Source organism: Zosterops lateralis (assembly GCF_965231275.1).
Source record: "Zosterops lateralis genome assembly, chromosome: 7".
Lineage (NCBI taxonomy): Eukaryota > Metazoa > Chordata > Aves > Passeriformes > Zosteropidae > Zosterops > Zosterops lateralis.
This window is the reverse complement of record NC_139767.1, coordinates 19,425,112-19,448,390: the sequence shown is the minus strand read 5'-3', so window position 1 is coordinate 19,448,390 and position 23,279 is coordinate 19,425,112. Positions and strand designations below refer to the sequence as shown.

The 23,279-nt window shown below is 38.7% G+C and overlaps 1 protein-coding gene across 2 annotated transcripts in view; it reads left to right on the top strand.

Annotated features, from left to right (window-relative positions):
* CERS6 (ceramide synthase 6) overlaps nucleotides 1–12,768 on the top strand; it is a gene marked incomplete at its 5' end in the record, with an annotated part of 95,502 nt that extends 82,734 nt beyond the window's left edge. Inside the window, 3 exons of one of the 2 annotated variants that reach the window (XM_083864754.1) lie at nucleotides 7,259–7,415; nucleotides 8,420–8,443; nucleotides 11,244–12,768. In XM_083864754.1, coding sequence (XP_083720880.1) covers nucleotides 7,259–7,415; nucleotides 8,420–8,443; nucleotides 11,244–11,405 — 343 coding nt within the window. In that variant the 3' untranslated portion in view covers nucleotides 11,406–12,768. The remainder of the gene's footprint in view (nucleotides 1–7,258; nucleotides 7,416–8,419; nucleotides 8,444–11,243) is intronic. The other variant, XM_083864753.1, reaches the window with a different exon arrangement.
* Nucleotides 12,769–23,279: the final 10,511 nt, after the last annotated feature.

Sequence of the window (23,279 nt, the reverse complement as noted above, 5' to 3'; positions counted from 1 at the left end):
CTTTAGCAGAGCGTATATAATGTTATCATCCCATCTGCTTCTGACAAAACATTATCAGATGTTATCCTTGCTAATGCCTAGTTATTTTATTTCCTCAAATCTTTTACAGCATTTGTGAACTCAGGCCTCTGGAGTTTTACAAGAAGCAAGGATGAAATCTTTAGAGTACCAGGTTAATACAGATCCAGCTATTTACAGGGGAGATATAAGAAATGGAAAGGTTAGAGGTGTCATTCACCATCATCAGTTTGCAATGTAAATAACAAAAAGTGGCATTTGCACAGTGTTGCCATTTTTAAAATTTTCATGTGATCACAGCAGGAAAAGTTTATATGAAAAAATATTTCATCGGACTTTCAAAACTATTCTTATCCTCATTTTCAGTTTCTACAGACTGTACTCTGTGGCTATAATAACGCTTTCTGTTGTCAAGGATAGCCTATTCAGTCAGTGTTCTTACTTCTCCTTTTATTAAGAAAAATGTCCTGTCTAAAACCTGTGCTCCAACTGGAAACAGAACAGATACCTGTGCAGTGGCACTTCTCTTGCTCAGAATTATTCTGCCAAGTGTAAATGTGTCAGGACAAGGGAAGCAGCATGAGTATTTTTCATGTGGTCAGACATCTTAGCCACTCTTAAATCTGCTCAGGTAGGTAGTTTGAACTTGTGCAAACATTCTGCCTCTTCTCAGTCCCTTTTCTCTTAGAGTTATCTTTAGCACCAGGGTTTGCTCTTACTGACACATATTTTGTGGTGCTGCAGAGTCAATACAGAAGCAGAACAATGCTACTGCAAACTTCTGACATGTGTGGGATGTAAAGATCATAGCTGTGCAAAAGCGGGGGAGTAAATTAATTTACCAGCTTGAAATTGTAAATTACTTTTGAATACCATGATCAACAGCCATGACAGAGCTGGTACCTCGTTCATGTTCAGCTAGGAGAAGGTCATTGTGGCTGAACACCTTGGGAGAGCCCAGCCCCCCCATGTAAATGAGCACATTCTGTAGGTTTCATCAGTGTTGCACAATAGCAGGGTTTGACCCATAATATCTCTGAAAGTATAGATAATTATTGAGAAAATCAGGTTGAACTGAAAACAGTTTACGGATGACTACACAGACATTGATGTGGCATATAGTTAAACACAACTGCACTTATTTTTAGTCAACAGAAAGGAGCATGAGAAAGGCTTTTTTATATGAACTCTGACACTGTTTTGCAAGGACTGGAAACTATAGTTTACAACAAATGCTTTTCCTCTTTGAAAAATCTGAAAATCTTCAGGAACATACAGAACTTTTACATGAGCAACAGAGAACACATATCAAGATCCATTTGCCTGGGGTTCATGTTATTCTTCAAAGAAGAAAAGCATAACATCATTCCTCAGTACCTATGAGTTATCATGGACCTTTACACAAGCATTTTGCCATAACACATTACTGATATAACATATTGCTGAGTATAAATAAATTCTGCTAAGAAATTTGAATTCTCTCCATATCCTGATATCTATTGAAAGACTCTTCTGAGGTTTGGGTTTGGATTGTGAAAGTGTCTATGACCTTGTATCTTTGTTTTTCTATCCACAAGAGTGTAAATGCTACTATTCATACCAGTGGCTGCAAAATCAGCTAATGGGCAGTAACTGCTGATGAGGAGGAAGTGAGTGAAAAGCACAGCTGAAACCAGGACAGTGACAGCTTGATCAGGTCTCTTCTACAGTACATCAAACATGAATAATTTCCTGCCTGCTCCATCATTTTAGTTAAGTAATTGGAAATCCTATTGATCTGCACACAGGGCTTAAAATAACACAGTCTCAGTGGCAGGGCTGTAATTTCTGCAAAGACGTATTGTTCCTGATTATTGTTAGGCCAGGAGCCACCCATCTCCACAGCAGCTGAGCATGTATTAGTACCATGTCAGAAAATCCTCTGATGTGGGGCTGCTGTGGGTGAGCAGAATGCCATGTGATATAATTGAAGTGTGTGGATTTAATGTTGCTCTAAATACTGACTCAATAGTTTATATTCTTTCTGTCGTGCATTTTGCAGAGGTCTTTCATCAGCTCTCTAAAAGGAGGGTAATGAGCATCACCAACCAAACAATCTAATTAATCAGTCTGAGATGCTGTTAAAAGATCATCTCTCTCTTTCTCTCCCAGTCCTTCTTTCCCTGCTTCATTGATTCTGTGTGGGTGACTGGTTCATCTAACTCTTCCCTGTTCACAGTGGGTCTCTGCTACTCCTCTCATATTTGCCATGTGCTGATACTCTGGAGGGCTGAAAATGTAAGAGACAGCAGGATCTGAAAAGGGAAACAAGCTTGTTCTCCCACTCAGCAAGAACCAAGAAGCAGAACAGTGATACAGACACAGCAGCTGGCCAAGCTGAAACTCAGATGAAAAACTTGGCAGTATAGCCCTTATGTACTGGATTTGCTATAATTAAATATTTAGCTATACTGCAGCTTGAAGACTCCAGTACATGGAGTGCTATAAACCAAAGTTTCCTCAATTTATTGACTGTTTTGTGTATGATTCCATATATTTCTCAGGTAAAAATATGTTTAACTCATTTGAAGTCTCATGCAGAAACATCTGTGTAAAGGTCTGTTGTTCAGCACTGTCATTAAAGGTAACTGGGGCAGCCTGGGATAGGAAGTCCTATTAGATTTCAATCAAGGTCTAAATCCCAGAGATGAATCTTGACCACTGATGAAATGTATCTGATTTATCATCCTGTGGCTGATCAGCATGTGCCCATACATGTGCTCTCACACTCCACTGCTCTTCATTTATCTGTGAATCTCAGTGATATTTTTTTCTACCTGTCAGTTTTATGGCATCTGTTAAGGAAGTAGTCCACAGTGTTTTATAAACAAGCTAATAGTTCTCACAGCATCTTTATGTGGCCAACAAGGTGTGCTAATTCTTTGAACTGTGTAAAGAAATGTGAAAATTTCTTAGATCACATAAGTTAATATAACAGCTAGATCCACAATTTCGAGCTCCTGACTTTCTGTTCTCTGGTCATAGTCACTTTTTACCACATATAATAAAAGAATAAACTACAAATGTTTTGGGGGCAGAAGTAAGTGCAATTATTTGGTTTATTAAAGGAAAAATTACAAAAAAGGCAGAAACTTTGAAGCATTGCTGGTAGGAGTACTGTTGAGTTACTTGCATTAAATGGGATAATTGATGTAACTCCATAATTACATGAATGCAATTATCTATTTTCTTGGTAATGTATGGCATATTGAAAGGTGTCTCAATACAAGTGTTATGCTGCAATATAGAATACTGTTGTCTAATATACACATAATGGAGATGAGACATTTATTCTGAATTATTTAGACAAGCTGGTGTCATATTGTGCTGTCCTTGGTCATATCTGAGACTTCTGCCTATTGTGCTATGTTAACAAAGTGACTTTAATTCAGCATGTTGCAGCAGAATATGTAGTCACTGGATAGTGCTACAGAAGGAAGGGCAACTTGCAGTAGCACTAATTTCAGCTGCACAGTTTCTGCTCCTATTGGATGTCATGATAGTGCCCATCATCCTGCTTTGTACCTACTCCTTCCACGTGATCTTCCTTTTCACATGTTTTCATTCCTCTCAGGATCCTTTCAGAAGCAAACACAGCACATTCTTGTCAGTTCTCAGACAATATAGATAAGGATTCTACTCTTCCACCCATTCCTCTCTTTCTTTATCTCCCTTCATCTCCAGGTTTTCCTTTCATCCTTGGTGCAAGACAAGGGATCAGCTTGCCAAGAATTAGTAGCTGATACCCAAGAGCCTGGATTTGGGCCCCGCTAAGTTGTGGGAAGGGAGTGTAATGTTAATGAGTCAGTGTGGATCTGTTACCTCCAGTGTCCCAAGTACTGCTTTGTTGGCTAGATGAAGAGCTAGAGACTAGAGGAAAAACCTGTGTTACTGTTGATGTGTTGCAGGTGATTGTTTAGTAGTTGTTGAAAATGTATTCATTTTATTCTGAGTGTTTAATTAGAGTGGTAGTACAGTAACTACAGTATTATCTCTCCCAGTGGCTCAGATATTGTGGCAGTGTTCCTGAAAAAATACCACAAATTTCTGTAAGAGTAGATTGGATCTTAAGTGGTAAATTTATTTTTATTTGCTTTCATCAGCCATACTGCTTAATTCAAGACACTAAACTGAGAGCTTCACACAGCCAGGTGCACAACCCTCCTTGGGATGCATTTAACAAGGGAAGAATACCTTCTATGAAATTGCATTGTGTTCTCCAGCTATCAAAATCTTCCAGAGGCTCAGGAAAAAAACAGTCCAGAAATGATTTTCAAAAGCAGATGCTAACATTTAGTTTCAAATTGCAAAGATCTGAGAAATGCTGACAAAAATTTTCAGAAAGCAGCTTAAAGTAATTTCCCCTGTGACATCAAGTTCAGCTGCTTCAAGTCAGATACCCAAGAATCAAAGTTTCTACCTTCATTATGAAAAGCTGGGATTGAACCACTGGAGAGCTTTGAAAAGTCCCAGCAAGTGTGTTTACAGATTTAAATGTTTTTCTGAGTATTTGAGTCTAAGATTTATTTGCATATACATCTTATAGGCACTGTCTCCTCTTTGTAATCCATTTTCATGCTGCTATTTTCAGTCCCTATTATTTGTGTAGTCGATTAAAATGCTTCCATTGAATACTTGTAGCAGTGAAATTGATGGAAAGTGCATCTAACCTGTCTTCCCTCCCTTTCTTTCTCAGTCTCTGCAAGTAGAATTTCTTTGTATATGCTGACTAATAACCTTATGAATTTTCTCCCCATTTCAGACTTCTAATATGAAATTATTTATTTTGAGAGTTTATTTACCTCCATTTTTTCTGTAGTTTTCTGTGTTTTTCGCTCAGCGTCTGCTCTATAGGTGCTTAAACATAGCCTTAGCTCCATGAGAACACCTAGCCTGCACATCAGACCACTGAACCCTCTTAGCATTGCTGAGCAATTAATAAGATCTTTTTTGCAGCTTTAGTGGAGAATTCCAGTCTTGTCCTTAGTTTGCCAGACATGAACAGATTAGAAAGAAGTCTGCTTTTTTATTGAGGCTCATTTTGCTATCTGATACACAATATATGAGTCATTTGCACATGCAACTGTTTTTGGTACCAAAAGCACTCTTTTTGGCCTTGCTTCCTTCCTGACTTCTGCAAGAGTGGTCTAGCTCATCTCAAATGCTTTTTATTTGACTTCTGTGGAAGTCCTCAGAGACAAATTTGGTCCAGTTAATAAAAATAGAAACAGAAACCTTGCATAAGCTTCTTTTACAATTCTGTAGCATTTAAAATTTTAGACATAAAGACAGTTGAGTGTAAACAATGGTAACTTTATATACAGGAGTTGTCGATTTCAAGTTTGAATTTGATATAATGGTTAGAACTGCAGTAAGCACTGGTGAAGCAGAACAGTGCTGATTTCACCTCTTTTTTTATATGATGAGTGTGTCCACTTGAACTGTAAAGGGGGGTGTTGCTGTGACAAATAGATCTGCCACTGGCAGAACAAATTGCACAAAGCTGAGACTGAAGAGTTCTACCCAACAGAAGCAATAATATGGTGAGGTTTTTGCAAACTGGAAAACATTTTCTGGCATTCATGCCATAAACAGAAGACAATGTAAAAACACAGCTGTATAGGAAGGTTATAAAACATCAACTTCTGCAGTGTAAGAAGGCAAAAGTAAAAAGGTAGAAGTAGTATGAAATACCCCTACAGTATTAAGGCCAGTATATTAGAAATCACTGGTTGATTTTTGACCAATGGTGTTATACACATAAATCATTACCACTAAATGTTGTATTCTGGATTTGTTGTCTCTACGTATTTCATGTTAGTACTACCTGAACTTGTTTTATGTTGCTGGGAAGGATTGTGGCAAATGTGGTTGTTTATTAAAAAGCTGAAACCAGTATCCCTGACTTCTCCACTGAGCTCTCTGCTCTGGAGCCCGTGCAGGGTCCCGGTGCCTTCCCCTACCCAGGACGGTGCCCCGAGCCTGCGGTGTTGGCCGGGCTGAACGCGCCATCTAGTGACTGCTGGGGATGGTGTATTTAAAACAAGGAGGGGAGAACATAGACAGTGGAGTTCTTAATGAATTTCTACATCAGCAGGGGAAATGGATGAAGGTTGACAAATCCTTATATTGCCTTATTTTTCTCCTATAATTAACAGCCATTCCTAGATCATTATTTGATTTTAAAATGCCATTGTTTCCGTTGTCTGTTCTCCACTCTGCTCTCAGGCTGTTTGCTAAGATAAATTGAAATCACCTGCTGTGGCAGAGTATTTGGGCAGAAAGTTAGTGCTGTATTCATAAATCTTCAGAAGTCATTACAACATCAGTTTACTGCCTGCATCTGAAATACTAATTCTCAAAAATTCAGTTCAAATGTCTAGAACTGCCTGAATTTCTTAGAATCATAGAATGATTTGCGTTGCAAGGGATCTTTAAATGCCCTTTAGCCCAACCCCCCTGCAATGAGCAGGGACACCTTCATCTAGATCAGATTGCTCAGAGCCGTGCCCAACCTGACCTTGAGTGTTTGCAGGGGTGGGGAGTCTACAACCTCTCTGAGAAGTCTGTTCCAGTGTTTTACCACTGTCATTGTAAAAATCCTCTTCTTTTGATCTAATATGAATCTACCCTCTTTTAGCTTAAAACCATTAGCCATTGTTTAATCTCAACAGGCCCTGCTGAAAAGTTTGTCCCCATGTTTTTATAAGGCTCCTTTCAGTATGAAAAGGCTGCAATAAGGTCTCCCATCCCTCACTGCCCCACTGTCCACCTCTCCTTTATGTAACTGCTCAGTTTTACTTTTGGTTGTAAATAAGTGGTATGCAAATCGGATTTTGTGCAAATAGTGGCTAATACGGGGGCACCAAACCCCTACTGGAGGCAGTTGAGGTGGAATAACTTTATTTCAAAATCATGAAATACAGTAATTTTTGTTATCAATCAGGGAAGGAGTTATTTGAGTCAAACACCACCTGCTAGCTGTATAGAGGAAGAGAAGAAATGCACATTGAGATATTTGTTTTCTGTATGCAATGTTTACAAATCAAATATTGAAATAAATATTGAAAGCAACATTTGATCCACTGTCCGTATGGATCCCATCTAATCAAGCACTTGTTGTTTTGATTTAAAAATAACTTCTTTGAAATTGTTGGCTTAAGGAAAGTGTTATTATTTTTTTGTCCCTTTTTTTTCCTAGGATATTAAATACAACATTGTTTGAACTGTATGAAGCACTGGGCAATTTTCCTGCCTTGTGGGTCTTCAATGTGCTGCTTATGGTTCTTCAAGTTCTGCACTGTCTTTGGTCTTACCTAATCATAAAGGCAGCCTACAAAGCTATTTCAAAGGGCAAGGTAAGACAACACAATTCTGTTTCATGATTTTAGGTTTTTCATTATCAATAGAGGTAATTTTTTCTTTGGGTTTGGTTTGAGGTTTTTTTCCCTAATCCATAACATGCTACTGAAGACACCTCTTGTTTTAGATAAACTCTTCTTTCCTTTCCTGGAAACTTTTTCCCACTCCTAATGAATTTCAGATCTAAGTTAATAATACTCTGTATAGTGATTGTCTTTATTGTTATTTCCGCACTTCTTTTTTACAACGTAGTACACTGAACTAAACTACATTAGGGAAATCAGATTATAGAAACCCAACGAGTAAACTGCTTTCTTGAGGCTGCCAGTTCTGGTTTTTTTCTTTATAGTAGTTGTTAGCAAAATGTTCATTTCACAGCTGTAAGTGATAGCAATAGTAACACAAAATTATATTCTGCTGCATTTGCTAGTGGCACAAGTTACAGATCACAGCCTCTTCTGGGTTTTGGTATTAATGATCTATTGCAAAGAGCTACGTATTTTATTTCTAGTATTCCCAGAGCAAGACTATTCAGGCTAGAATTTAGTGTCTTTGCTGCCAGTTGTACATTTGACAGGAAGATGTCACTCCCAGAAATACCAACCCCATTACAGTTGCTGTGCAGATACAGGGCTTATGTGCAGATGGTAGAACTAACCCTTAGAGATAATGTAAAATCAGGACACTTTGCCCTTGAAGAGCAGAGCGCATTGATGTGACTGACCCCAAAGTGAGTGGGATTGTTCTTCAGAAAACCGCTTTCTATGAATGTACTGGAGAGCTCAGCCATGCATTGGCAGAGCCCAGAATCTGCCATTCAGTCTATGAAAGACAGTGCTTTCACAAGCTGTATTTTGCCTGGAGGCCATGCTTTAGTCCTCGCTGCTTTTAGCAATTACTAGCCTCAGCTGTCGTGTCTGAATTATACCAGTGACTTCAGACTGCTTCCTACTCTCTCATACTCTGCTTGTTTATCCTTTCCCTTGTGCTGTGCTGGAAGGCTGGGAAGTGGAACCCCTTGCATGTAAGTTTCTTTACATTTACTATGCAAAAGATTTATTCTGATAACACTGGTGTTTGTGGTGTAGGTTAGTTTAAATCTTTTAATTTGTAGTTTCTGCTTGGTATTTATCCATTGTTTGTATTTATATATTTAAGTAAAGACTATCTTTAAAGGCTGTTTTTACTTCTTGGCTATGCATCACCTAAAACCATTCAAACCCACTTCTGTCTGTAGTAGCTGGGTGCTATTATGCCGCACCCTTTTTACATACAGAGATAGATAGATAGATAGATTGATAGATAGATAGATAGATAGATAGATACATACATACATACATACATACATATGTGTATACACACACATATATATATCAGCAGGATAAGCATCTCTTCTGTCAGCATTCAGGACACACACCTTGAGACCATAAATCCTTCACCTGATGCCTTGGGAAGGCTGACCTGAAACAGAGACTGGACAGAGCTAGAGAATAAAGTAGGTATTTATTAAAGGCCTTTAAGATACACCTTGGGCAGGACAAGAGCCTGACCAGGGCTACACCCAAGGTGGACTTAGAATGGTCACAAAATGGATGACTGCTCACGAAGTCTTACACTTTTATAAGTTTTGGTCCATTTGGTATTGGGGTTTAATTGTCCAATTACAGCTTCAGGTTGTGAGGTCTCATCCTTCTTATTTCTCCCTTCAGTCCACTGTTGTTTATGTTTTTGGGCATGAAAGTTGTCCTTGGTCTTCAGCAGGAAAAGGATTTGCCTTCCTACTTTGTGAAGAGAGCTTACTAGCACTTAATATGAGGCTCAGAACTACACCCCTAGGCAGCACAGAATCTGAAGAACATGAAAGCTAAAACTTGAGGCATCATTTCTCCCCTGGCATCACACCTTGTAGTTCTAACAATTGCACAGGAGAAAAATGAGATTGTACAGAGTTAGAGCAGTTAGACACTTGCAGTAGCACAGTGACCAGGTTAGAGATGGATATGTATGACATACATAGAGAGGATTCATCTTCCTTCAGATCTTAACTTACTTCTCCACTCACTGTGTCATTCTTTCAATTTCTGCGATAAAAATTAGAACTATTTTCACAACACATTATAAATATCTTGCAGATAAGTATTAAGTACTGCAAGACGTGTTGCATTGATATCAGGTTTTAAGTGCAAAGATCCTGCTTTGTTGCTGTATTTTAAAAATAAAGAGAACAGATCCCATGTTTAGCAGAACTGGCTACAGCATAGAATCTTCTTTTGGCTTTGGGGCAGGATCCTAGCAGAAGAATTGGCAGTGAATCTATTAAGAGAATTTAAGTTGATGCAGAATTGTTCAGTCGTCTGATTTGCCATCACATAGATCACAGGTGCTCAGTACTGTGTCCTGAGACCATTCTCTTCTGTCTGATAAGTGTATAATTCTAAGTGTATTTCTATACCCCCACCAGCTGCAATATAAAAGTCCCTTTATATGAAAGACGCTGAAGTAACCTATTAATTGAAGCTCTGTAAAGGATGGAACCAAATTTCTGACCCCAACTGAAGTCCAGTTTGACAGGTGTCAGAATTGTGGGCTTGCTAGACATTGACATTAAAATCTTTACTTACTGGGAGCTATATGGGAACTGTTTTCTTTTTTCACTCGTTCCAAGCAGAATAGTGTCTCTCAGGTACTATGATATTGCAAGGGCAACACTGGGAGCCCCAAAGGCAAATGGCCCCTTCTGACATGAGAGTGGCATTGTCTTGAAGACTTTCCAGAGGAGAAGAGGATTACTGTAAGCAAAAAATTACACGCAGTGGCCCTGTTCTTCAAGTGGTTTTAGCTCTTCAGGAAAAAGACTCATCATACATTTTGCCCCCTTTTATGTCTATTTGCTGTAGTAAAGTCAGCTGTAATTGCCCAATGGTGGCAACCAGCACAGCAGGGATAGATTGTGAAGAAACTGGGACGCTCAGCTATGCAAACAGGATTAGAAGCAGGCATGAAAATGGCATCCGTAGAGCTGCAGGCAGGTTAAACTTCAGACCTTTCTGTCGATGCTGGTTTTTTGTACTACATCTAGTGGACTTCTGCTAGTTTCAGAGATTTTCAAGATTTGTCAAAGAAGTCAGCCAAAAATTAGCAGGAAATCCCTAGCAACTAAGGTGCATTTGGTTCTGAAACACCTTTCCAGTGACACAGTGAGGCACACAGTTGAACTGTGATTCCTGTGTTAGGGACTGAACTGGACTATGTCCACATTTTGCAAGTGCTGTTCTCACCATTTGTCTGAAGTCAGAGACTACAGTTACCTGGTGTGGTGAGTTTTATTTCAAGCAGTACTTATGTCTCCTCCTGCAAACACGCAGCACTGTTACCTGGAGCCATGTGGTCTCCAGTGAGTTGGGAGATAAGGAGCAGGAAGTTGGGTTTAACATTTTGTATTGCCAGGTCAAAGAGCAGCATTCCAGATGAAGGACAGGAAATAAAGTTGTAGTTAGTAGGAGGGCAGAGGGACTGAGCCTATGTTGAATTTGGGAGCTTGGATTGTTGTTTACTTCAGTCTGTGCAAAACCCTTTGCTTTGATCACTTGGCCAATATACCTTCAGTGCACCAGTGCTGAGTTCTCACCCTGCCTTTGCACGTGGCATATATCTGTGCAGACGTGTGTTTGAAGTGAGTGCAGGCAGGCAAAGTGTGCCAGAGCTGACATTGTCTTCAAAGCTCAAATTGAAAATATATGTGAATTCTCTGATTCGCTTGAACCAAAAAGCTGAGTTGTTTCCTTACAGTTACCTACTGCTTACTTCTTTTTCACATTCTACAGGTAGCAAAGGATTCCCGAAGTGATGTTGAGTCAAGCTCAGATGAGGAGGAGACAGTACCTCGCTCAAAGGCCCCGCACAGCACTGTCGCCACAAATGGGACAAGCGGTGCCAATGGGACAAATGGGTATCTTACTGGTGCCACTTCCTCAGAGGAGCATTAATCCTTCAGTTCAATCATGAGACACAAACAGAATGAACTGTTTGCTACTGGAAGCAAATTCTAAGTTGTGAATGCGGTTTATTCATGTATTTCAGCAGCAGAAAAAATTAGGAGTGTCAAAGCATTCTGATAGCGCACTGCCATATTTCCTGTTTGTGGATGAAGACAGCACACCATTCTGTATACGTAGGCATGCTGTATGTGTATGTAACTGACACAATGGGAGCAGTATTTTCACTTGTATGGTCTGAAATATTTATTTTTTATTCTTTTGGGAACTTCTGGACAAAAGGGAATATCCATTCTCAAACCTCATGTCTTGGATTCTTGGTAATGGAGAGCATCATGCTCAGATCTCTTCTGTCCATCCCTGTTGCTTTTGCTGAATCTGCTATAAGTAATAGTTGCTTGATTTGTTACTTACAGTAAGATAGAGCATAGCTTTTTAGATTTTTAGATCTGCTTCAGATATTTTTGCTATCTTTGTGTTTTAAAGTACTGGTTTTTGAAACTGCCTATCAAATCACAGTTACTGTTCCTCCAACACAATTTGGGAAAAAAATGTGGTAATAGTAGAACATTTTTTAGCGTAATTTGAAATTCAATTTGGTGGTTAATTGCATTAGAAGTAGACTTGATTTGTTGTGCAAATACCCAAAAGCATTGTTGTCAGCACTTAGGATAATTAATTCTTATCTTTTTTTTTTGGCCTTTCAATTTTTGACCTCTGCAGATTTTAGCTTTTTGCAGAGATTCCATGTAAAAAGGTGTTTCTTCAAATGTACCGTTCTGAATCCAGACCTAACTCCTGAAATTGCTCTTGCATGTTCACCTGATTGAGAGCAAGGGTGTAATGGAAAAACAGCAGATGAAAAGTTCATTGCTTCCTTGGACACAGCTCAGTCTAGGTATTGTTCTCAAAATTATTGCACTTCCTTGGCAGGGTGAAGAGGGAGAAGGCAGAATGTCATACATTACTAGAATTAGTTTATTTTACATGTGTGAGAACTTGATCAAAATTCACTTAGTGTAATTCACAGCAACCTTTGCATGCTCAGCAGTATTTCATTACAAATAAAATTAGGGAACATCTGTAAAACAATCTTGCATTCCTTTTTCATACAAGATTTCCAAATAGTGTCCCAAAGAAGACAAAGTTACACCCTAAGTAAACATCTTTTTAAACATTATATACATACTTCTTCCAGTCTCTAGATCAAAGTTTGAGGTAGGATGCTAAAGATCTTACAGCTCTTGAAGGACACTCTTCTATGATTTGTGACAGCAGTGCCAAAAGTAGGCAGAGTTCTTGGGAAACAGACTCTATGCAACCTACTGTTCAACAGTATTGTGTGTGTGCACACAGAACCAATGTGTTTATAGACCAAAGACGTACATATATATGTATGTATGTATGTATATGCATATAGATACATATATATATATATAAAATTTAAAGAATAAAGGAAGGAACAAACCAGGAAAAAAAATCTTAAGCGTGTCTTCTATATAGAAAGGGTGCTGTGTTCAAATGGAAACCTGAGTCTTGAGGTCATTTCTGATTCCTTCCACCTATGCAAATAGTAAAATATAAATGGTTTCTGATGCCATAAAACATGTTTAAAGACTCTGTTTTATACAGATTTCATTGAAGAAAGTTGTGTTGTCACTTCTTTCTTTTGAAAACTGAGATTTGTCCTATTTGAAAACTTCTAAAACTTTTATTAACCATAGAAACTCCTGTGTGTTAGGAAAAAGGAGGTGTGCTAAAAGCAAGATTGGAATGGCATGAATGGAAATAGTACCTCAACTTAGTAAAGAATAAAGGTAAGAAAACTCAGAAATTGTAAATCACAAAAGATCTGCCAGTTCTACTACCCACAGAGCATTTTTGAAAAAGCCAGATAACCTTGAAATCCAGCAGCTGCATAGCTTACATGTCCATGAGTATATCTGAGGGAGCAAGGGAGCCTTACTTAAATCTCCTTCTCCCCAGAAAGTTTCTTCTCCTCTAATTTTTTTCATGTCTCCTGTGCATTTGATTTCATACAGTTATCTGCATGGTAGGTTATACATGTGAAAATACACTGATTGCAATAGAAAGTATCCTACCCATGGTGTTTGCAGCTGTGTAGTAATTGCTGTAAAGATTATGCCAAGATTTTAAAATAAAACTATCCTGGGATGTATTAAATTAAGAATATAATTTGTGAAATCTGACCTGCTAAAATGGTAATAGATAATATCAGTTTAAACACACCTCTTTCATGGTCTTGTTTGCTGCCTCCACTGAACCATTTCCCTTCTGCAAAGATGGTTACAGAAATGACATTCTGGCAAAATATTTTGTCTTACATGAGAACAGAATGTTGCTCTGAACTATCAACATGCACAACATAGACCACATGCTGCAATGTTGGTGATACCAGGGCATAGAGCAGTCCCCAATAACAATCCCTGTGCCAGAGGACTTTGGTCCCTGTTGGTCCTCTTCAGAAATGCTCTGTAATGTTCATTCAGATCTAGGGTCAAGGCTACAGCCCTTGAGATGATTCACCATCTCTACGTATGTGGTTAGGGTATCACAGAATTGGAAGGGACCTTGAAGATCATCTAGTCCCAACCCCCCTGCCATGAGCAGGGACACTTCACACTAGACCAGGTTGCTCAAGACCTTATCCAACCTGGTCTTGAACACTGCCAGGGTTGGGGCATCCACAGCTTCCCTGGGCAAGTTGTTCTGTATCTCACCATCCCTGAAATAATGAATTTCTTTCTAATAGCTAACCTAAACTTTTCTCCTCTTTGCTCCAATCCTCTTAGCAACTTCATGGCCCTCCTCTGGACAAGCTCCAACAGTTCCATGTCCTCCTTATGTTGGGTACACCAGACCTGGCTGTAGTACTCTGTGTGGAGTCTCATGAGAGGGACAGAATCCCCTCCCCTGCCATGCTGCCCACACTCCTTTGGATGCAGCCTAGGATACATTTAGCTTTCTGGGCTGTGAGTGCATGCTGATGGTTCACATTAAGTTCATCAACCATCACTCCCAGGTCTCTCCACAGGGTTGCTCTCAATCACTTCTCCACCAAATCTGTAGGAGTGCCTGGACTGCCACAACCCAGGAGTAGGACTTTGCACTTGGCTTGCTTGAACTTCATGAGTTTTCCATCAGCCCCCCTCTCAAGCCTGTCAAGGGCCCTCGATCCCCACTGTTGAATGGCGCATCTGGCATTGAAACTCTTCCTTTGAGGTTTAAATTCAGTTGCATCTGTGATGTGCTGAAGCATGTACACAGTTGCCTTGGTTCAGCTAACACCCAATGACATACTTACCCCCTATAATCCTGGCTTTTTAGAGTCTGTTTTTAGCAGTCTAGGATAAACTTCATACAGATGTGTCTGGAAAGTAAGTGAGGTAAGAAATTCAAATTACACATTTGGGGAAATAGGATAAGGGGAAGCCTTAAGAACTTCACCCACCTGTGCTAAACCATGACTGATTTTTCAAGCTAGAGGTTTATCATAAAAATTACAAATTCACAATTTTTCTGTCTCTAGTGGGAAGGACCAAGTGATTTAGTGATCAGACACGGCAGTCTGCTGTTTTAATTAATAGGTGTGAAAGCTTTGGCTTCATCTTCCACTCTGCAGAGAAAATGCCATGCAATTGATTCCTTTTTCATTTGAATTTGTTTGCTTTTCTGATGAAGAGCTTAGCAAGGTGCATTTGGAGGCCATTAAGTATTTAGAGGTTAATTGCACATATTTTAGAAGATTGACTGAAATTATTCGCATGGTTCATGGTAAATGTGAGACCTTTAGAGGTTCTGTATATTCACACCTTTTGTAGAATTGTCATTTAGTAATTCTATAAATGAGAGTTTGTACTCTATAACCTCTCTGTATTTCAATTCTATGCTCCTTGTTTATAGTACAGTACAAGACACAGTGGTTGAGATGTCGAAGTAGAAAATTGAGGAAATTAGAGTTTATTAGTAAATAGTAAGAATTTGTCTTCTCTCCTAGACAGCCCAGATTATAGTAAAGTAAGATTCAGGTTACCCTTTGTGTGCTGTTTCCCATATTGGCATATTTTGTATCAAAAGAAAAATACATGGTGGGTCGATGGTTTTGTTTGGTTGTTTTTCATAAAGAACAACATTGCAGAATATGGTAAAAATACCTGATCAAACAACAAGGGTGGACATTGGAGTCTTTTGGGTCTTGATCGATGTTAAGTAGTGCTAGTTTTAAAATACCAAAGTGCCCCATGCTGTTTCCTTGTTGCCCTTTTGTAGTTTTTTCTACCTGATATTTATTTAATGATTCCAGCAGAATTGGTACAGGTGTCACAGCTTCATATCTCCTGCCTCAGCCTGTGACCATTCTGTGACCATGTGATTGATTGCCAATGCCAAATGCTTTTTCTGAGACCCAAGTACATGCACTAAAGCTTTGCTTACAGTGAAGTGAATCTTGTCTTAAATCTGTATCTGATTCAGGTGAAAATCACTTTCTGGTTCTGAACAGGCCATGAGGGCGAAAGCTGTGACCCTGCAGCACATGTCACTGATGATCAATGCTGGTTGATTGAGACACTCAGTGTTTTACACAGAGTGCCCTCACAGGAAGCCTCATGCCCATTTCATTCATTTTCTCATTACCACAGCCTTCTGTATCTCAGAGAAATATGGGCTACCATTGGTTTTATACAGCTGATGCTTTGGTATTTTTTTAATCTCTTTGCTACAACTCATTTTTGTATGTCTCCTATTGTCTACTTCCTGTGACATTTGTGGGAGAGGAGTATTAAATACTTTTTACCCTTCCTGTAATGTAGACCCTCTTAGGCCTAACTTCAATGTTCTGCAAACTACAGTTGCCTTTAAACCATGGAAAACCAGTTTGTATTACTTATTTTGACTGGTTTTGATTTGGAACAGAGACCTAATGTGAACTTCAGTAAGACAATGTTATTCTTTTTTCTCTTTCTTTTAAAAAGCTCTAGTGGAGGTTTGGAAAGGTGGTATACATGTATAGCCTTTAAACTGTAAAGATTTCTGATTGTAGTTGCAGTGAAAACACAGTGTTTGAGTGTGTCGCTACAGAATTCTCAATCTTTGAAATTGCTTTCAATTAAAAAACTGGAGGGAATACCATGAAAGGAGGTTTGGAGTCATGTCGATGATCACATATGTCAGACAAAAGGGAAAAAAATACTGTCTTACATGACATAAAATGGGTGCAACAAAACACATTTTCTGGCTTCTGCTGAGCTTCAGCTTTTGCTGTTCTGGGATTTAAATTCACACAAGCTCTCATACCATATGTGCATGTTGACTGCTGCAAGTCAGGGTGAGGCAGATGACACATTTTCACCTGTGTTTTCACGACAATCCTGTGCTTGAGCAACTCTTTCAGAAATGCAGTGATGTGTAGGAACTCCACTGTTCTGGATACAGTTATGCACTAGCTAGAAGTCCTTTTATGTATAGCTATTGTGTGGAACTTTGGGAGTGATTTTGTCTTTTATTTGACTGGGTTTGGGGTTTTTTCTAATATGGAGAATAATTATTCCTCATAAAATCTCTGGAACCAACCAGTATTGTTGGCTATTTTAATTTGGAGACACTTTCATAATAAACATAACTATTAGAAATGTAGTTCTTGTTTTCTTATTTTTTCTATGAGATGCAGACAATGTTTTCTTTTGTTTTAGCTCAGAGATTGTTACCCACACAGTAGACTCCCACACTTTTTGGACTGATCCAAGTATGTCTTTGCTGTGTTCATCACTGCAGTATTTTATGTTTTTCTTGTATGAAACTGTAACAAGAAGTGTTGGAAGGACAAGTTCTCTCTATACAAATTAGAAGATTTTCATTACCAAAAAAGGGACATTTTTCTAGGATTTAAACATCAAAATTTTGCATAGTTATAACTTTTGAATGTCCAACTGGGCCCACTTTGGAAAAGCTGTCTCTTTTCAGTCTAGGTGAGCAGAAATATGTTCTAAGACATATTTCTATATCTTAGAAATAGACATTCAGATGTTTTCTTTTAGGCGAAACTGTCATTGAGCAAAGCACCACCTACTAACCCTTTGTGGAAGTGAGAGAAAAGAGCCTCTTTTGCCCAGTGGTTCTCCTAAGGAAAAGCTGCAGCTCACTGAATTAAAGCCTACAAAACACCATTATCAGGCAGGCTCTGGTGCAGCATTAAAAGATGATGAGGAAGTTTGCCAAACCAATGATGATTCTTGTAGAGGGATTTCTTAAATGCAGAGTTGTGTGCAACACAGATGTGTTCCTGAGGTTCTGTCTTTCAAAGGTCATTGTTTACATGTGACACAGAACTGTTAGCTTTTAATCAATGGAAAGTGCAATATAAAATTATGTATTAGAAGTTGAGTATTGTGGGTTTTGTCATAAGAGCAACATGACCTAGTTGGAACATTACTGCTATAGTTCACTGATTAGATGAAAAGGTAACGTACTCTTTTAAGCTACTGGCTGGCAACACATATTTATATTCCCAAATGATTGCTCTTTCAAAGACATCTGAAAAGCACCATCGTGGGTGGGGGTTTCATACTTTTTAAACAGTTCAAAGTGTAAGGTAGTCTCCCCAGAAAATACTGAGCAGGTTGTTACTCCCTTTTCCAGAACAACCAAGCAAAGTTCCTGTACAACTGCCATATTTCTTGCATATTTCACAACTTTTTTGCAATCTCCCCTCACAATAAAGTCCTGAAATCCAAAGATGAAATGTGATCCTTCCTTAATTAAACTTGCATCGGCTTTCTCACATTAGTCTAACTAGCAGTTTTACATCCTATTTCTGAGCCTATTACGAAGATAACCTCATCTTTTAACTCCCAGTAATGGTAATTTTAATTACTGTTGCCCTAGCGTATCTTTGAAGGAGCTGTTTCCCACCAGAAAGGCTTGCTGTTTCATAGTTATTTTTGTTTAGTCTCTCATTTAAACTTAATTCATACAAAGGATTTAGGTGTTCCTGGATCCCATTTTAATATGTGGTTTCTCAATGAACTATCTCCCAGGTAAGATCACTGCCCATAGCTTATTTATGGGATAGTTTAATCGTATTTCAATTCCAGAAAAGGAATTGAAAGTTGCCACAAGTTGTGGCACCCCCTGGACTGGGTGGATGTAAACAACAGCAGGACTGCTGTCCAGACTAGAAGCAGCTGCCTTTTCACATGATTTTTTTGAATAACTGTTCCACTTTAATACCAATTTCCTACTAACTGAATCTCATTTTTTCAAAAGGTTTTTGTTAGTGTGTGTGAACCACTGAGATTACATATGGTTAAGCTGTGATGGTCTGCACTACTCTTGCAACTTGCCCAAGCATCCAGCACAGAGCTGTTTTGCATAGAAGAACTCCTATCACTACAAACTCCTCTATAAGATTTGACAGGTAACTATTATAGACTGCTAACTGTATTATTTAGGAGAAGAATGGGTTGCTGGCAGCAAAGGGAAACAGCAGGAGCAGTTGGGAACAGTAAAGCATCTTTCTCATGGAAATTGCATTCATAGTGACTGTGAATTTCATATTTTGATTCAATGGGATGCCATTAGCACTACATTTAGTAAAGGTGATCCCTAGTGTACTAGAGTCCCAAGCAGACTGGCAGAATTGTGGACTAACCTTAGGGATGGCTGGAGCCTAAAATGACAGGTAATTGCTGCAGAGTTGCAGTTGACAGCATTGAGAATTGCATGCCAGAAGAGGATTTTCCTCTTTCCTTAGAAACACGGCTTATGAAATGGTTCATCTACCTTTGCACTAAGTGTAGGAAAATACAGGCCAGGAAGTCATGCTGATACAATACTAAAAAAACCCACAATTACCAATTGGCTACATTGTCTTTCCATTAGGAGGTTGTGTCATACATGGAGTTAGACAAGCAAATTTCTCTCATTAGCTTTGCATGGGAAGTTAAGTATTAGTTGTTTCCCTGTTTTTACCCTATGAGGTAAGCATTGCCATTAATGTATTGTGCTGTAACTTAGCTAGTAAACCACCCACGAGGTCACCTATCACTTCGACTTAGCCAAAAGGTTAATATATGCAGTCTTCTCTTAAAAGCCTGGATTCCTTTATGGTAATTGCAATTGCCATCAGTATGAAGTGTAGCATGCTTCTACATCAAGATTATGATACAGAGCTGGTGTTCTAACAGACCTGTTTCTCTGCCCAGCCAGTTATTCCAGCTGAAGCTGTAGTGTTGAAGATAATGGATAATGAAGAATTGAGCCCATGATCCAGTAGCCAGTGCAAAATAATCCATTCAGGCAAATCAAAGAGCACGTTTCCACACAGAGAGTTATCCATCAGTCACAAAACAGGTGAGTCAGTAGCAATTAGCATTGTTTAACATGCTGTGACTGAAGGGGAAGAAAATCACACTGATGTTAATTGTATCTTATTTCAATTAATCTTTTCAGTGCATAACTATTTATATATATGTCAAAAATGTCATATGAAAAACCATCACACACTTGTATGACTAAACACTACTTTTAGCTTCTGTCAGTCTCCCCAACAACTTTCAAATATGTTGCTCAATTAGTCCAGATTTGAAAAGAAGATTGTGTTGAATTTATCCCTGTCCTTATAATGCACTTAAAAGTCAGCAGTCAGGTAAAGAGGAGAGTCACAGATCACTGGATGAAGAGTAGGCCGAGTGCAACTGGCGTTCTGCAGCTTTAGCAGCAGCAATGTAGGGGCCAAACTGACATAACTTGGGAGTGGTTCTATGGCTCTGATCCTCAGATTGTAAAGAAGAGCTGAGATGTCTCAGTGAAGAGAATGGCACTGTGTAAGGACAAACCCACAGATCTGTAGGAAATCAGGCTTCATTGCCTCTGCTTCTGCTGCAACAACTTACAAATAAGCTGAAGACTCTAAAGGGTTCTCTGTGTGTAGAGCTGTCAGATTAGGGATAATGTGGATAAAAAGAATGAAGTGTCACTGTCTGGCAGTCAAAGCCATTTCTCCCAACCCTTCAGGCATACAATCCTGTTTCAGCAGCGATGCCTCATATAATTGAATTGCAACTACTGCTTTTAAAAAGGTAAGGCTAATACAATCATTTAGTATAGCTTATTCAGAGTTAAAATACATACTCTTACTCTGCCTGTGGGACTGATTTATGTGTGTATATGTTTGTTATGTTGAGTTCTGCAGGGCTTTTAAAGTTATAAATCACAAGTGAGTTCACAGCAATATTACAGGATTACTATGACAAAACTAATTTACACAGTTTCAAGGTACTTAATAAATTTAGTTTATTGACACATTAGAGAAGAGAGTATGACACAAGCACAACATAACTTCTAATAATTTTTGATTTTCACAAGTGTAGCCAATACTTGTTTGCTTTTCAAAATACATCTAAACATCTAAGAGTAACCACCTCCACTCGTTTGAATAGGTGTGTAAAAAACTGTTAGCCAGAAAGACACTCACAGTAATTTGATTTGTTTTCAAATCTGACATCCAGCTAGCATACAAACAATAGTGATTAAGTATATCTAATACATATGCTATTAACATTTAATATTACTTTGTCTTCCCAGCAGTCTAAATTCACAGTGTATTTCTAGTATCTCATAAATTCAACACTTTTCCCCCAGATTTTTACAACATGAGATAAATTTGATGAGGTGCTGAGCACCTGTACGTCAGCAGTTTGCTCTGTGGTCAGCATGAGTTCATGGCCCATGCTTTTCAGACTTTCCCCTTGGTAGCTAAGTATGGGTCAGCACTTCAAAAGGGAAAGCAATGTTCAGCATTCGGCAAACTGATTTATGGGAAAAGCCTTTACTGATCTTTAAAATCTACGTCTGCCTTAAGATCCTGCTAATAAATGGAGCTCTAGAATTGGCTGAATGTGTGTCACAGCGCCGAAGCTGCATACTGCTTTTGAGCTCAAGAGCTTTCCCATCTGCTCTTTCGGATATTTCAGTCTGCATCTGTGTACTATCCAGCACACTGGGTTCCCAGTAACTATATATATTGGGTCGGTCTATTGTGTTAGCCTAGTCGTCTTTACTATTATTTGATATCACTGTATTGTGCAGCTTCATAACAAATAGGAAATAGAAAATTCCAAATTATCAGAGATCTAGGTGTGTGGCATTCTGTAAGCACTAAGTGCACATTGAAAACAAAGGTTTTAAAATGTCAAGACAGATATTCCACTAGAATGAGGCTGTTTCATGGAAGTCACAGGCCAGTTTTACACGTATTTTAGAGTAAGTAAAGCAGCATATCTATTATATACACTATCCTAGCTTTAACCCACTTTTGGAATGTGTCGCTCTGTTTTAGTGGAAGTAAGATCACTGTCTGATTTTCTCTGGCAAATATAAGCAGGTACATTATTCTAGCTCCAAAAAGAGTTGTAAAGGTTTATATTACACACAATAAATATTTCACACTTCTTGCTTTAGGCATATACACAGGATACTTACAACCAGGCACATCATATTCTCTAGCAAATAATTTCTAAGAATGTATATTCCAATAAAGTAGTTGTCACATATTTTATGTTCCATGCATAGCAATCTTGACAAATTCATTTTGTCACCAACTACTCATGCCTGGGATTAAAAAGAAAAGAAAATAGCACTAAGTTTGAACATTTGTCTTCATTACTCGAGGCATTTCAGTTTTTCTCCTGTGAAGATGATCAAATCACATATGTTACAGAGGGTGTATGAGCAATATGTACACCCTTAATGATTAAACAGCTCCACTTCAAATCATGGAAATGAGGTGGTTGTGTCATGTCTTTTTGCTTTCACACAACAGCTATAAACTATTGGGTTGAGCATGCTGAAATTTACTTTCAGAGCAGCTATGGGGTGTTTGGCACAGACAGGTAGGGCAAGGGTATGGTTCAAAATGAATAGTCATTCTGGATATGAGGGCAATGCCATTAGTGAGAAGCCAGCAGGGACAGGCTTTCCCACATGGAAGTTAACGCTTCTGTACAAGGAAGAGATGCCAAGAGCAGCCATAATGCCTTGGAGAGATGACACAAGTGGGAAGTGCAGAGCTGGCTCAATGCATTCTTTTAAACTCCTGGCTTGTCTACTGACATCCATAAAAAGGCCTACAGCATTTAGTGTAGAAGCAGTTAGCTGAAAGAAATACCTGCAACTTAAATATTCCTGTTAATCTGATTGAAAAGGAAGCAAATCCACTAATGAACAATGAGAACCTTGAAGTCAGGCTCCCATCCCTTGCCTCTTTATCCCATTGCCAGTTACAGAATTCTCAGGGAAGACACAGGGTTTATGGACAAAGCAGAAACTAAGGATTTGTTTGATTTGGGATGTCATTATAGTAGTGCTAAGTAATTCCCTGCTGGCATTCTGTTCCAAAATTGCAGTGTCATCAGTTGGCACCTTTACCCTTCTTACTGCTCTTTGTGTATAACTGGGATTAACACAAGGAAAAAAAATCAATAGGGCACACCAAGGAAAATGATGCACTACTTAGAAAACAGCAAATTATGCCCTATAGGGAAGAAGAAATAGAAGATTGTATCTTTTACTTTCGTTTGTTATGTGGCACTCCTAGAAGATGAGGGTGTAGTCTATGGTGCATCCATCAAGCTGTATGGTTAAGGTTAGACAAACCAAGTGATTTAAAATACAGTTCACATCTGACTGGGAAATATTTCCAACTGTACTAAGAATATCTCATCAGATCAGATAAGATCTGATCACCAGATTTAAACATACCTAAATGACTAGGTCCTACATATCAATTTTTGATTCACTAGAATTTCTAGGATTGAAATTAGTCAAGACTTTATTTAAACTATGGTA